The sequence below is a fragment of the Aplysia californica genome, unplaced genomic scaffold, assembly GCF_000002075.1.
Source record: "Aplysia californica isolate F4 #8 unplaced genomic scaffold, AplCal3.0 scaffold00303, whole genome shotgun sequence".
NCBI classification, from domain to species: Eukaryota; Metazoa; Mollusca; class Gastropoda; order Aplysiida; family Aplysiidae; genus Aplysia; species Aplysia californica.
The window spans coordinates 565,865-582,761 of record NW_004797573.1 but is presented as its reverse complement, the minus strand read 5'-3'; the positions used below and the strand labels follow the sequence as shown (position 1 = coordinate 582,761).

General features: G+C 40.1%; 1 protein-coding gene across 3 annotated transcripts in view; it reads left to right on the top strand.

Annotated features, from left to right (window-relative positions):
• The window catches only part of LOC101852420 (diacylglycerol O-acyltransferase 1), a 42,063-nt gene that overhangs the window by 5,882 nt on the left and 19,284 nt on the right, over window positions 1-16,897 (top strand). For all 3 annotated transcript variants that reach the window (XM_035970665.1, XM_035970664.1, XM_013084578.2), the window contains 4 exons: window positions 3,689-3,776; window positions 6,187-6,227; window positions 7,639-7,721; window positions 13,749-13,801. In XM_035970665.1, coding sequence (XP_035826558.1) covers window positions 3,689-3,776; window positions 6,187-6,227; window positions 7,639-7,721; window positions 13,749-13,801 — 265 coding nt within the window. The remainder of the gene's footprint in view (window positions 1-3,688; window positions 3,777-6,186; window positions 6,228-7,638; window positions 7,722-13,748; window positions 13,802-16,897) is intronic.

Genomic DNA, 16,897 nt, shown 5'->3' with positions numbered 1-16,897 from the left:
TCTCTCTCTCTCTCTCTTTCTCTCTCTTCTTTCACTTTTACTCTCCTTTCGCTTTATTCCCCCCCTCCCCCCTCTCTCTCTCCCTCTCCCTCTCTCCCTCTCTCCCTCTCCCTCTCCCTCTCCCCCTCTCCCTTTCTCCCTCCCTCCCTCCCTTTCGGCTCTCCCTCCCTTTCGGATTCTTTTTTGTGTGTGTGTGGTGTACAAATTCAAAAATGGGAAATTACATTTATTCCTGGACCAGGGACTACTTGTTTAACTCAAGCAATATGAAATCTACAATCCAAGGGTGTGTTGGTGGTTGGCGGGTGCTCTGGTGTGGCTTGCTCCTGCACTCCTGTCAAACATCTATCGTCCTGATCTCTCCAACTTCTTTTCTGTGTTTGTTACTCACTTGTAACACCTCTGATCTTTGGCACTTATATGGCCTTTTTGTGTTGCAAGTGCCATAAAACTCTTACTAAAATTTAAGACAAGGGTGAGGGAGGTAAGATGATTTAGAAGTGAGCAAATTGGTGACAAATGCTAGCTCACAGAGTTTTGTGCGTGGAAAGGGAGATTATCACTGTACTCTGCCTTGTGGGTGCCATGCACCATGATGTGTTGTGTGTTCCTCTGGAGGCCAGTTTTCTGGTGGTTTCGCGGGTCAGATTTTCACTAGTTTCATAAGGGCTTTATAACAGGGTTGGTGATTTTTTTGATTTTTTAAATAAAAATTTAAAAAATCGATTTTTTTGATTTAAATCAGATTTTTAAAATTTAAATCGGATTTTTTTGATTTTTTTAAAAACGTGGACACAGTTTGGGATTTTTGGTGGCTAAAAGTAAGTTCTTTTAGTGCAAAATGCATTTTCTTTATTTTAACTAAAGATTAATTTAAGCAAGTGCAATTTTAGAAAGCCGTAATCTGCTATATCAGTGAATTATGGCTGCAGACAAACAAAAAATGAAGAAAATGTCAGTCTAAAAGGAAGGGAGGGGTTGGGGGTAATTATGCATAGATAAACTTGCATTTTATTACAGTGTGTGAGTGTGCGCGCGCTTGTGTTTGTCTAAAAAGAAAAAGAAAATGCTACTTTCAATTATGAAAAAAAAGTAAATTGAATACAGTATTATTTTACTACTTACAGTGACAGGGGGGAAAGCAGACTTTTAAGCATGATTATTTTAGTCTACTAAACCTTATTATATCTGTTTTATAAAATCAAGGAAAGGAATTCTGAATGTTTATAGATGTAAAAACAGAATACATTTTTTTAAAGTGATTCAAATCACTGAGTTTTGTTTTCAAAATCAAGTTGATTTAAATTTTTAAAAATCAACTGATTTAAATCGACTTGATTTAAATCAACCCAACCCTGGTTTTCAATTATGAAAAAAAAGTAAATTGAGAACTGTATTATTTTACAGTGACAGGGGGGAATGCAGACTTTTAAGCACGATTATCTTAGTCTACTAAACCTTATATTGTTTAATAAGACCAAGGAAAGGAATTCTGAATGTTTAAATATGTAAAAACTGAATACATTTTTTTGAAAAGTGATTTAAATCACTGATTTTTATTTTAAAAATCAAGTTGATTAAAATTTAAAAAATCAACTCAGCTCTGATTTCAATTATGGAAAAAAAGTAAATTGAATACTGTATTATTTTACAGTGAATGGGGGGAAAGCAGACTTTTAAGCATGATTATATTAGGCTACTAAACCTTATATCTGTTTTATGAAACCAAGGAAAGGAATTCTGAATGTTGATATGTGTAAAAACTGAATAAAAATACATTTTAAAAAAAGTGATTTAAATCACTGATTTTTATTTTAAAAATCAAGTTGATTTAAATTTAAAAAATCAACTGATTTAAATCAACCCAACCCTGCTTTACAAATGAGACGTTTGGCGGATGATGGTTTAAAGGGGTAAATTGTATGTTTTTATATATAAGTGTTCCTTTTTGTGTATTGCAAAATCAAATGGTAAGTTGGCCTGGCAGTATAACGGGGTACAGCATAACATGGTTTGACTTTAACTTAGACTTGGACTCTTGTTCTGCAAATGAAACTCATCTTGTCTATTTTGTTTGATCCAATGTCTTTCTTGGAACAGCGCTAGTACGTGATTTTATGTGTAGCTTTCAATGTTGTCATCCAGTTTAGTATACCCTATAACCAGTAACGACCTCTCTGATACTCAACAAATATTCATTGCCATGTTCTCATGCACATACACCTTCGTACTACAAAGATGAGAATGACCTAAGTGTGTTGCAAGTGCTGTAAAACTCATACTAAAACTAAACGTGACTTCTCGCTCCTCCAGGGCCAGTTGCATATCCCTCTCTGCCCACCTCAATCAGTCACTCAAGTGTTTTTACTTTCCACATGTCACAAAAAATGTTTTCTACTTTTTATTTTGTAAAGCTTTTCACTAAAGCTATGAAGAAATCTTAATGTGGGTGATTGGCAGGTGTTCTGGTGTGGTTTTCTTCTTATTTCCTTCTAATCTTCGGCACTTATATGACCTTATTGTGTTGCAAGTGCCGTAAAACACTTACTAAAACTAAAAACTAAAAATCTTAATGTGTGCCAAAAATTACCATCACAATCAGTATTTGGTTAGACTTAGGAGTCATGGTCTTTAGTATTGGAAAGTTTAAAATAGCGTGGTGCTGTACGGGCTGAAAGTGTTGGATAATCATTGAAAACAAAGGATTCTTATGAACCTGTCTTTCCAACTATTCAGCTGGCAGGTGAAATATACAGTCGAACCTGCCCTGACGGCCACCTCTATAAGACGGCCACCTGTACAAACGGCCACTTTCCATTTCCCCCCTTGCGTTTTTTCTATATAATTTAACTGTGTAAAACGGGCACCTGTCCAACGCGGCCGCGGCCACCTTATTTCAACACACAACCCCTATCACACTAAGCAATAACACCCGTCTAAGACGGCCACCTTAGTGACTCCATTTCGTTTAGTCATTAATTGTGCTTTGGCCCCTGGCGTTGTGGGCAAGCCGTCATAATTCAATCCCCTGTCGCTGTTGTTAGGTAGTCCCTCCAACCGATCATGTTGCGTAGGCCCCTCCAACTGTTGACCAATAGCTACCAATTTTCAGCTGCTGGTGAGGTAAGCGTGTGATCCCTCATAACCCATAAGCCCCGCCCAGAACTTAAACACAAATCGTAAGCGAGATGAGTGGTCACTGTTTACCCAGTCTGTAACAAAGTAACAAAGGACGTCAACTTGAACTTGTGACAGAAACGTCGCTCGTTCTCCGAGTGGTGACGACCCAGGAGTTTGTTTTTACTTCGCACCCGGTCTTCCTTGTCTGATACATTTCGTTTTATTGTCACCCTTTTGCGAAATCAGCAACAAAATAAAAATTACAAACAAAATACAAACCACCACCACCACCAACAAAAACAACAATGCGGCTACTTTCGATTGGGACCTCTGATAGGAATAATTTGTTTTCTTCTTCTTGATCAGTCCTGCCTAAGACGGCCACCTGTCTTATACGGCCACTTTTCTCCTTGACAATGGGTGGCCGTCTTACACAGGTTTGACTGTACTTAAATGTTATATTCATGCCAGTCGAATCCATATGTGAAACTTAATCGGATAGCCTAAGTTGATTAAAATTTTAAAGATGTGAGCAAAATAACTAATAAGATCATATTCTTTGTTTCAGAGTTCACAGTCATGCTGACTCACTCTTCAGCACGAGCAGTGGCTTTACCAACTATTATGGAATTCTCAACCTTTGTCTCATACTGCTGGTGAGAGTTTTTTTTTTAAATCCCGGAGGGGGGGGGGGGGGGGTGAACAAATAAACTCACTGCCCTACTAGTGGGTGTGACTGTTCCAGTAATATCATTTTTGCTTTTTTTGGTGTATATCATGCTGTCTTTTACCTCCTTTTTCCCCCTTTTTTCTCACCTCAGAAAGACTGAGGAGTATATAATATAATCAGCTGTCCCACCCACCGGAGATGCATTTTCCCTGTTGGTGGGATGCCACCCATATGTCACTTGTTTTCTGGTGGCCTTTTTTGTATGTCTGTTCTCGCTGTCTCCGTTCCGTCTGTCTTTCTTTCTGATCTGTTAACTGAGATTCCAGTTGAATATAAGACAGACCCCAAATATCCCCATGAAGGAGCACCCTGTTGACAGGACTGTTTTGAACATTCAGGAAAATTCCCCGCACCTTTCTTCTCTCAATTTGTCTCCTTTCACCTCATTTCCTGCTCTCTAGCAATGTTCTGTCGTCTGCTTTCGTCTCCTCTTTCTGCCCCCACCCCCTCACCTCCTTTGCCCTTTCCTCTGGGCTCCTGATTCTATCTGCAGCCTTTCTACTGCTACTCCTTCGCTTCTTCTTACTGCTGTCTTTCAGCCACACCCCTGATCTTCTGGTAGGAAAGATCTACACCTAGCCTTCTCGGACAAGGGCGAAAAATCTCGGAGGGCCTGTGTGCAAATTGCGCACGTTAAAGATCCCTTGGTGGTCCAAAATCGATAAGAGTAGGCTTCGGCCGCCACCCGGGCAAAATTCCAAATTTCCTACCAACTGAAAACATTAGGTGTGTCCTGCGCGCTCATATAACCTTATGCAGTTGCGAGCGCCGTAAAACACTTAACAAAAACAAACTTTCTTCCTGATTCTTTCAGATTCTTTTCTGTTTGAGATCATTATATCGTTCTGACATTAGAATTTTGATACATTTAATACATGGTCAAAATGGGGAAAAAATATATATATATATTTTTTTGTATTGCTTTCTGGCCATGTCAGTATTGATGGCAACAAGACTGTTGACCACTACACTGGTAACATGTTTGACTATAGACTATAGTGTGAGTAACCATTGTTGGAATCTGAAAGAGGCTTTCAAAACCTTTGTTTGTCCTCTTGAAGATAGACGTTACACACCCTTGACAATGTTTCTAAGGGTGTCCGTTCCATATTGTACCTCCCCCCATGGTGTCTTGATTATTTGACACTTTCAGCAGAAACATGGATATACTTGATAGAATACTATCTTTATTGCTTTGGAATCGACCTCACTTTGTGTGAGAAGACGAAGAGCTTAACCATTATGCGATCAGAACTTGGTTCCCCCACAGTATGAAAAGGAAATATGCATTGTTGGTGAATGCTCTGGTCTCTTGCCCTGTCTGTCTGTAACTCTGTGTCTTCCCCCCCCCCATCCCCCCCCCACGTAATACAACAATCTTCATTTATTTAATGCTATATTTCTGTCGAAATGTGTCTATTATGTTACTGTATTGGCTTGCCACAAAATAACTGGCTATGACCAGTCTTGTATTTCTGGTTATTTGTTCTTTGCTGTACAGTTATATGGTTCACTCTTTGTCTACTTTTTAATTTTGAGTGTAAATTATAACGAAATTATTGTAAAATCTACTCCTTCTCTTTCTGTGACCAGTTCCCCTCTTGCGGTGGATCGCTTGTAATTATGTATCCATAGTTTCTGCTGGTAACATCTTGATTTTGATATGATGTTTGATATTTTGTCATCTCTGTTAGTGTCATTTTGCCGCTCTGGGAAAACTGATATCTGTGGAAGTTTGCTGTGCATGCAAAAGACATACCTACTCTGTACCTAAGAGAGGAAGATTATTTTATTATCTTTTTGATGAAATAGAGTGTCTGTTGCGCCTGAGCTGGCTGGCTCCGACAGACAGGGTCAAAGTAGCCCACTTTCTAAACTGAATTTTATGTAAATAATTTTGTTGAACATTTACAACCACTCTGTTAGAGATTGTATTGAAAAATGTTGGTGAGAGCCACAAAGAATGTACATTTTCAGTTTCCAAGGACTCTCAAGTCATGGGAGTCCCCAAACTTTGGCAGATGTTTTTTTGCTAATTAATTTCTGACAATACCTGACCACCACCTCCTTCGATCGCAAGTATCTTGACTTCTATATCAGATCTATAGATGGGTTCTTTTTTAACCAAAAGCTAGGCAAATGAGCTAGTTTTAAAAATAAACCAATAGCTCCGTATTTCCACAAATTGACAAAAACTTGCATTGTGACACATAGTTTGATTGTGAGGTACTCTCTAGCTAAAATATTTATATGTATATATCATTGTAAAAAAACTTTTGTTTTTTAAAAATTGATACCGTTGTGTATTGTCATGTTTTCTTCTCTGTGTCTTTCAGGTCTTGGCAAATGCTCGTCTTTTCTTAGAGAATATTATAAAGTAAGTATTAAGTGTATTTGTTCCAGTTTATACTTCTTGTTTCCTTTTTTCATTTGGAGGTGGGCAATCTTTGGAGAGCTTTGTCACCAATCTCTTTATCATATATGTCCCAAAAGGGAAAATTCCTGCTGATGATTTGAGTTATCACTTATATGCTGTTAAAAGCAAAGCCAGATTGTAGCTGCAAAAAAACAAAATCTCATAAGACAGCAAATATGAGTTATGCTTAGGGCGAAAAGGGGAAGTTGAGTTAAAAGAAAAACTTTTCTCTAGCTTCCGGACGTCTGGAATAAAAGGAGGTATGCTTTTTTAATTGACTCTGTTCGTGTAATGGGTTGAACGAAGGACTTTAGGAAAGTGCTTGATGCACGTTACAAGTAATATACAAATCTACAACCTGTTAAACAGTAGCAAAATGATAGAAATGAAATTCTCTTTCTCTCTCCCTCTTAAAAATACCATCTCCACTGCCTTTGTTCTTTATTTCTCACCTGTATGAGATCCTAACTCAGATTTTTATAAAAAGATGGTCACTCCAATGAGTGCTCACACTCTCTCTCTCTCTCTCTCTCTCTCTCTCTCTCTCTCTCTCTCTCTCTCTCTCTCTCTCTCTCTTTCTCTCTCTCTTTCTCTCTCTCTCTCTCTCTCTCTCTCTCTCTCTCCCTCTCTCTCTCTCCCTCCCTCAGCTGCTGGTTCAATATAGTGCATAATTTTTCAACATGTGCCTTTAGCATCAGATACAGAGAAGAAAAAAAATCGACTTCATTGTTACTGAAATGCAGAGGCAGAAACTGAAAAAAATTCAAGCTTATTGATAATTCAAGTCAATCCTACAGGCAGCACACAAAAATGTGCTGTGTCTCTGAAGGAAGCACATGCCAATATTTTAAATCAGAAATAAACCCAAGTCTTTTTTTAGCTCCATCTTTTTTTTAGTTATTCATCACCGTGCCATGTGTTTAACTCTTTACCCCCCAGGGCGGTGCCACTGACTGAAGTGTCTTTAGGCCATTCCCAAAGGGGGGACATTTTTAGTTCTGGTGCACAGTAGAATTGTAAATGGGCTGATCTAACAATGTCATGCTCATAGCTGTGCCTGAAATACAACAGGGAACTGCTACTTTTTCTTTCCTAATCCTTACTATCGTCATTTCCTCTACTTTTGTATTTTTGTCACACTCTTGTGACCCTCTATTTCCGGGGTGCCTTGATAGTCGAAGCAGACTTTCTGCTGCTGAAGCTAGAGAGGTGAGCAGAGTAAGTATGATTCCCTGTAAGGACTTCTCTGTTGACATCCACCCCTTGGTGCTCATATGACCTTATGCTGTTGCGAGCGCCGAAAAACTTCTACTAAAACAAAACAGTTTAACTCTTAAGAAACTTATTTCATTGCATTTTTTGTTTTGGACAGGTATGGAATTCTTTTCAACCTGTCTTTCACTGAGTGGTTTTTCAAAGAGCCGTACAACTGGCCAAACTTGATATTGACGTCATGTGAGTACATCATTATTATTATCTTTATTATTATCTCTTCAAAACTGTTTTTCAAAGTTTCTCTGTCTTCGTTTATGGCTTGGTTCAGTTAAGTTTAAACTTGAATATTATCCAAATATTGTGTCGGTTGTAAATTTGGATTGAAAATGTACTGCTTTCCTTTACAAAAGCTGTTTGTCACTTCCATCTAATCCAGTGGTGCTGTTTCTAAAAGGCGTAATTTTGTTGCGTCCTTGTACACGTATAAAGAACACTTAGTTTTTTTTAAAGTCCAGTGTAAACTCATACGTTCCCCTTTCTCACCTCCCCTTCCCTTTTTTTTTTTGTACTAGTGAAAACGATTGTGTAACTTTCACTTCCTGTTGTTTAAACAATTTTATTAGAAAGATAAAATGGGCACAAAGTATAATGCTGGCTGAAACCTATTTCAGATGAAAAGAGCAAATTACATTTACTGTACCCATGTTTTTGTTAACGTTATAGCTTATAGTTTTGAATGTTTTTATCACATATGGCAGATTAAAAAATTACATTTCTTTGTTACTGTTTTGTTGTTGATTGGAACTACCGTTGTGTTCTATAAAATGGACATAAATATGTTAGGAAAGCTTCTTTGCTTTCCCTCTGGGTCCTCTGTCTGTCTGGCTGCCATTCTTTATTTCTATGCCTTAGGTATCACTGTTTTTGTTCCGGAACTCTTTAAAGCATCCATTTAAAGTACAGAAACGATTTTAATGTTTATCCTGTATTTTATATTATGTTTTACTATTATGTGGGATCTGTGTTTCCTCAGATGTGCTCGTAATTTTACTTTCCCAATCTTTTTGTAATACTGAAAATTCGTTCATTTTACATTTGTGTTTGTCTTCGTAGATCACCATAGAACCATCTCTTTGGCTTTCAATGAATTGGGCATATTTAAAATCGGACCTGAAAATTTGTACAAATACTGTCAAATGTCAAATTATTGTCGATAAAGCTATTTGCATTCACTCAGAGTGAGACGGCGTCGGTAACCTAGTGGTTAAGCTACCGGACTCGTATTCGTGAGATTGGGGGTTTGGGGGTTCGAGCCTCAGCTCGGTCCGACATTGTGTCCTTGGGAAAGGCACTTTACACAAACTTCCCACTTGGCTCGGTCCTATCGGAGACGGACGTTAAATTAGGAGGTCCCACCTCTTAAATAACCTAATAGTGTTGATAGTGGCGTTAAACTCATACCATTTCACCATTTTTTCACCAGAGTGAGACAAGTATATAAATAGACTATAACTGACTGAATCTTTAGGTTTTGGAGCATCAGCCTCCATGGGGCTACCCAGAATATCCTTTCTGACACGTTCTGCCATACAGATTGTGATTGATTACAATGGGACACGATTACCCTATTTTAAATTTCTTCACAATATTCGAAATAAGGCTTTGGCAATGAGATGTCTTTGACATTTGAAAGGGTAGTAAGAGTAGAGGTGAATCTTAGAGTAACAGACGAGAATCTCGTTCACCAAAAATTGTTGAGTCCCAGAAGACCACACATACATGCAGCTGTCTTCCAAGAGCAATAAAATTGACAATTTTGGGGTTCTACATTCAGTTTAATCCATGTCAATCAGAAGGACTTTGATTTTTTAATGTTTTTTGAATGACACTGAGCCCTTTCCTTTTTGCGATGGAAGGCCATCATATCATTTTGTTGTTGGTTAGAGTACGCCAGTGGCAGGTTCGTCTTTTCTCCCCGTTGTTTCTGTCTACTTGTCTTTCCTTTTCCCTGCACTAAATGACCGCTGTTATTGTGTCGAATGGCTCACCAACAGCGGGGGAGTTTTACCCATGATCATCGAGCAATTACAAGATTGCCGATAACTGTACTTTCATGAGTGTGGGTGGTTGGTGGGTGCTCTGGTGTGGTTTTCTCCTTTTTTTCCTACCAAAAAAAAACAAACGACAAAAACTATCGCCCTTCTCTCTTTTCCTCCTTTTTTGTGTTTGATACTCTCTTGTAACACCTCTAATCTTCGGCACTTATATGACCTTATTGTGTTGCAAGTGCCTTAAAACTCGTACTAAAACAAATCAAACCGAAATTAAGTAATTAGTCCTGTACTCAACTGTGGTTTGTGAGTCCTTAGTTCTGAGGGCTGCATTTGTCGATTTGATGTCTCCTTGCCCTAGTGGTTTTTCCACCATGTTTATTAAAGTGCCAGAAAATTTCCTCTTGAAAACGGCTTTGGAGGGTCCACACTTGTTGGCTGGATTTCCTCTACATCCTCCCTTCGCCATCTCGCTTTTAACACACAGCTATGTTCATACAGATCGGATTGAAAATGGTTTCTCTTTTTTTTCGATGATTTTCTTAGTATTATCGTCCTTCAAGTAGATTTCCATATTTCTATCAAATATAATATATTTGACAGAATGTATTAGTGGTAATGTAAAAATGCGTTTCTGTTATGACTGCATTTGCTATCAGTGCTGAGTGACCTCAGCAAACTACTGATTAATTGTTTATGTACTGTCACAAAGTGCAAACTCACTAGTCTTCTCTGGCCGTGTAGTCATTCGCAAGCACTCAAATACTTGCAAACCGGACTTGTGCCATCGGTATCGTTAACCCTGCGGGTCAGTGACTTATTTAGGAGACATTTCCACGATAGTCTGGCATACGTTAAGGTCACCTGCTGATAATGCAATCGGGCACAAGTGGACGTGGATAAGTCAGATACCATCGCTTACCTTGATCCGTCGCTTTGTGGTAAGGCTGACGGGGCAGTTCTACAGACTTTTCACTTTTATTTTATTTTTCAGTACGGCCATCTGTCTCAGACTAATTTTTGCGGAAAGGCTGATCGTGATACTAGCGTCGTTTTCGAATCGTTTTTACGCTTTTGATATTATCATTTAAACCGCCTCTTAGATAACCTAGTAGCTGTGATAGGAGCTTTAAAACCCATACACTCACCCCCCCCCCCCCACTGAATTGTCTTTGAGCCGTTCCAAAAGGGGGCGTATTAACATGTTCTTATGCACAGTAGAATTGTAAGGGGGCTCTCGTGGCCTAGAGGTTAAGGTGTTGGCCTCTCAAAGGTCCCGGGTTCGATTCCGGGTAGCGACCAAAAAATGTTCTTCTCTAAAATTGTCTCCTTTCACATCCTTTCCTGATCTCTAACAATGTTCTGTTGTCTACTTTCATTTCCACTTTCTGCCCCCACCCCCTCACCTCCTTTGCCCCCCTCCTCTGGGCTCCTGACTCTTTCTGCAGCCTTTCTACTGCTACTCCTTGGCTCCTCCTAACTGCTGTCTTTCTGCCACACCCCTGATCTTCTGGTAGGAAAGATCTACACCTAGCCTTCTCGGACAAGGGCGAAAAATCTCGGAGGGCCCGTGTGCAAGTTGCGCACGTTAAAGATCCCTTGGTGGTCTAAAATCGATAAGAGTAGGCTTCGGCCGCCACCCGGGCAAAATTCCAAATTTCCTACCAACTGAAAATATTAGTTGTGTCCCGCGCGCTCATATGACCTATGCAGTTGCGAGCGCCGTAAAACACTTTACAAAAACAAAAAAACAAAGAATTGTAAATGGGTTGATTTACCAATGTCATGCTCAAAACTGTGCCTGAACTGCAACAGGAAACTGGTGCTTTTTCTGTCCTAATCCTTACTATCGTCATTTCCCTCTACTTCTTTTGTATGTTTGTCACACTCTTGTGACCTGCTATTTCCGGGTTGCCTTGATAGTCAAAGCAGACTTTGTGCTGTTGAAGCTAGAGAGGTGAGCAGAGTGGATACGTAAACTAAGCCTGATTCCCCGTTTGGACTTCCCTGTCGACATCCGCCCCTTGGCGCTCATATGACCTTTTGCAGCTGCGAGCGCCGTAAAACCTTACTAAAATTCTTTCCTCCTTTTTTTTTCTTTGTATGATACCCTCCATTCTTCGCCGTCTTATGTGGGGTAGCGGTGAGGCCCTCCACCATCGCACGTTGAAGTTCGATTCTCGTTTGGAGATAATTTTTATTATCTCGGGTCTTCTGGGATTTTGTTTACCTCTAGGTCTGGATTTGCCGTGACAGGCAGGGTCAAAATCCGCCTCCTAAATTCTTAAAATTTTTTGTCTATGGGAGCGTAAAACACCGACGTTACCCCCCCCCCCCCACCCCTAACTGTTACTATATTTTCCACACACACACACACACACACCTTAGGACGATAGGTTAAAAAACAACAACTGATTTGTTGATTCTTTACTCCATGCCGCCATGACGTGAAATGTAAATCAGATGGAATCACGAAACCCTCTAATACAGCTCACGCATAGCATTTCAGTTCACATTTCAAACGCAGAGGAAAAACGAAATGGTAATGGCGACGAATGACAAACATAACTCATGGTGTCATCATGGTAAAATTATTATTATTTTAGAGAGGGAGGGGGGGGTTGATCAGAATACTGCAAGAAACGGCGTCACTCGTGAGTCTTGTAGTTAATTTTGGTACGCTGGTTCTGGATTTGATATCATTTTTAAAAACAATAGAAATAGAACATAGTTTTTGGTAAGTTTGTATAGGAGTATTGTATCGCTGGCGAGGGGCCAACCGTCCGGCCCCAACAAAGTTAAAATATGTTGCCGTGCCTGATTTTCCTGGCGTGAGGACGGACTGAAGTCCGGGCGAGGTTTAAAAACTTGTCTGTTCCAACTGTACGTGTAAATAGTCCCAAAAGTCGTGTCGATGGGGGTGTAAAACTAACTACAATTACGTTACGTTAAGCGGTACTCTAAGGTATTCAATAAGCGTTCCCCGCGTATTAATTTTCTGTTTTTTTACGCCCCCCCCCCCCCCCCCTTTTTTTTTTTTTTTTTTTTTCCCCCCCCCCCCCCCCGTTTATTATTTTCCTGTTTCCAGCTTGCCACGACCGACGATCATGTGAAACATTATATATCTAGAATCTAAATATCTGAATGAAACTTCTTTTTTTTAGTTGTAAATAGCAATTACCCTCAGTATTAGTACCGTTACCGGGTTGGCTCCCTCAATTTTTTTGGTGCTTTTTGAAAACTTTTGTACATTGTTTTATATTTTTTTAAATGAAACTGGTTTATTCCTAAATGGGAAAAGTTGCAACAGTAACTTAGTAAAATCACAAAAATTTCATGATCTCTTGTTCTTTTATTCACTGAAAGAGAAATAAAAACAGATTTGTTCCTACTAGTACAGGGTATTCGATACCCTAGAAGAGAATCTCGCGACATACGAATAACCACCAGCATCTGTGATGTTGCGGTTAGGCTCCTCGCCGTGGCACGCAGAAGACATTAAATCGATTCTCGTGTGAGGAGTTGTTTTGTGTGGTTTGAAAAAAATCAATCCCTTTCTGCCTGATGGCTTATTGAATCTTGTATCCCTCTCATCCCAGGTAGGCCCTGGCAGGCTGGATCGAAGCAACGCGTATCCTAAACCATATACATTTTTATCTGTAACTACTGCAGAACTACGATTACATCAATTACAAAAATAATTATGTGGCTGTTTGTTTCCATTGCAATTGTATGGCTACACATTTTTGATAAAGTAAAACGTGCGATGTGTTGATGGTTCCCCAAAAAAATTCCCGTTCACTATCCAACCGGCTTGTGTAGTGTAGCGGCTAAGCGCTTTTCGTCGCATGCAGAAGACATGATTCCGATTTCCGAGTGGGTAGAGCTTTTGTGGAGTTTCTCCGTCTTTCTGCCGGGATGTTGTATCCGTCTCAGTTAAGGTTGAACCTGATAGGCGGGATCGAAGCAGCTCGCCTCTCAAATGATCTTAGTAGTTGTAAAGATGGGGTGTAAAATATTTAGTTACAGTTTTTTCACTACAGCCTGATGTAAAGGAAGGTTTTTTTTCGAGGTGGGGTAGGGTGTGTACATCGGAATTGCGAAGGGATTGAAGTTTTATTCATGCTCGTATTTTTAGCTTCTCGGTTGAGGAATGAGTGTTTGGTGATAGTGTCCTAAGTGAGACATTTCATTTAATGTTGTTTGTCTGTTTCAGCTATTGCTGTTTATCCTGCCATCGCCCTTTTAACAGAAAAGGCATTGTCTAAGGTAAGGGGACAACTTATCTCGCTTACTTTCTTTATATGTGCATGTTTTGTTTTTGTTTTTTATTTGGTCATGATGTTAGATGACATAGACAGTGTCTTAAAACAACTGTACTTGTGTATTTCACTAATAAACGCGGATAACTGCTTTTCTTTAAAAAAAAAAAAGATTTTGGCTTTGCTATCTTTCATTATGATGTTTGCTGACTGGTTTCCTCCTGTATTCCATGTGCATATTCCTTTTTGTTTGTAATTCAATGTTGTTGGCGGCGGTTTGTAAAAAAAATTTTTTTTCTAGATCTGATGTTGCCACAATATTATCCTTAAAAAAATCTTGCTGCTTTCAATCCGTACTTATGCTTTTATTTAACAACACCCGCTCCCTCCCCACTACGGAAGAAAGGCATTAAATAAATTCCAGAAAACGGAACATAATAAAAATAACAAAACTATGGTTTAGTTTAGGGGAATACAGATACATTTAGCGGGCTAGTCCCCCGCTTGTGAGGTGCCATTCGTCCGTCTCTCTAGCTCTCTGGCGTAAAGGTGACATCTTTTGCCCCTTCTTGCTATGTCTTCTGTTTCCATCTTTCTTTCTTCCGTGAACAGATTCTTCGGTCCAGTAAAAAATGGACCCCAGAACCCTCACAGTGTGGGGCACCTTGTTGACGGGGGAATGCGACCCGTCCGTGTTCCCCGGGGTAGCATTCTCACCGCCTCTGCTTTTCGAAATAAAAATACATTCGCGGATTTTGTAGCTCAACAGGTATAATATTCTCCTTTCAACCTGGAGTTAAGAGTTTTCTGCATCGGGCGGGGAATCAAAACGACGATGTAAAAATTGAAGTTGATGTGCGTGGGTGAGCGACGCAAAACCGCGTCATCAATTTTTGCCATCGCGATACATTTTTGTGCTCGTTAGCGCACCAATGTGGACAGATATCGTTATAATGTGGAAGAATAAAACATCCTAAGCTTTCCTTTGGTTATAAAGCTTGTGTTTGTGGCGTGATTATTTTGAAATTATGAAATTAACTTGTTACTAGAATACAAACATTTTTCAGTCAGCCCACGTAGAACTTCTAAATTTGTCAGCATACATATCGAATGGAACTGATTTTTTTTCAATATTTGCTTTGAATTTGGTAAATGTTTGCCAGCATTTTTAAATCAATAATTAGATTGGACTATGCAACCAAACTGTGTTGACAGCACCATAAAACAAATATGCAATCAATCAAATTGTCAGTGGTCTGTGGGCTCTCTTTTTTGTAATGTGACTGTCTGTCTTAATGTTTACTCATGCTTTTTTTCCGTACTACTGCTGTACACATTCCTCTTTGTTTTATTATTATTATTATTGTAATGTGTCCAATTGCGGTTAGCAAGTCGTAGCCAACCAAAGGGCAAAGGAAAACGGTGTCCTACTGAAAGAAAATAAATATTTTTACTTCAATCGCCGCAAACATGGCGTGCTTTAAAACTGATAGGGTTAACATGACATGTTGTCGGGGCTCTCTTGTAAGCGCAGCGTGAATAGGACCACCTTGCCCTTGTACCGGCTGACTGCCGGATCAGCTGGTGGACGTGATTCACGGGTGTTATGTCAATGCTACACAAGTCTACCGCTGGAAGGACGCGCCGTATCGACACATGCGTGCCTTTCTGAAGTGACCTTTACTTTAAATAAGAGGGGGTAAATATTAACGTGGGGGAAAGGCCTCTGCACTTTTCACGACTAGTGGTAATTATCTAACAGGTTACACGTCTTTCCTTCTCTTAAACTACGAGGTGCAGCCTTGACGTCTAGGGTGCAGCGTCTGCATTCCAGTGACCTCTGTCTGTCTGTCTGTCTGTTTGTCTGTCTGTCTGTCTGTCTGTCTGTCTGTCTGTCTGTCTGTCTGTCTGTCTGTGTGTCTGTCTGTGTCTGTCTGTTTGTCTGTCTGTGTCTGTTTGTCTGTCTGTGTCTCTCTCTCTCTCTTTCTCTCTCTCTCTCTGTCTCTCTCTCTCTCTCTCTCTCTTTCTCTATCTATCTATCTATCTCTCCCCCCCTCTCTCTCCCCCCCCTCTCTCTCTCTCTCTCTCTCTCTCTCTCTCTCTCTCTCTCTCTCTCTGTCTGCCTCTTGTCTGTCTCTGTGTCTCTGTCTCTCTGTCATTGTTCTCCCACCTCCCTCTCTCTCCCTCTCTCTCTCTCCCTCTCCTTTTCTCTCCCCCCGCCCCAGGCGTAACCTGTCCGTCGTATTTTGTGGAAATTAAGTCTGTCAAAACAGGTTAATGAATTTTGTACTTGTGTTTGTGAGTACTGGCAGGTTGGGGACATTTTCTACTTCAATGTGCACAGTTTTATAGTGAGTTTGGCTTCTACGAGGACCTTTGTTTTTTGTTTTTTTCTCTTCTTTTCTTCTATTCACCATAATATGGAGCCATGCACACACTGCACGCTCACACACACACACACACACACTCTCTAATTTTGTACTACCCACATTATGTGTGCTGGACCCAACAGTAAGCTATAGGGACGCCTGTGGTCGGGATCGGACGAGAAAAAAGGGCAGATAGACATAGGTGGTGGGTGGTTGGCGGGTGCTCTGGTGTGGTTTGCTTTTTCTTTCTTATCAAACATCTATCGCCCTTATCTCCCCTTCTTCTTTTTTATGTTTGTTACTCTCTTGTGACACCTCTTAGTATTCTGGCGCTCATATGACCTTATGCAGTTGCGAACGCCGTAAAACTTTTACAAAAAACAAGAAAAAAACAAAAGACATAGGTATCATAAGGAAGGGGGTGGGTTTGCGAGGCTCATGGCATGTGATTGTTATCTTGAGGCGCACTTGCTGTTTGTTGTGTAACCCCTGCTCGAGCGAGTCTTTCGATTTTTGTGCAGACGGTCAATGTCCTGAGGATTTTTGGGCATGACCTCTTACATCAACAACATTAGTTCAACGATCTTTCCATCCTTTTCAACATGCCCAGTTTTATCCTATCTCAGAACGTTAGGCCGACTTAAAAAGGTCTTGAACTTTTAATCAGGCCACGTTCTGTATTCTATTAGTCGCTTATGTCGCAAATCGGTCCATTAACCCCCCCCCCCCCCCCC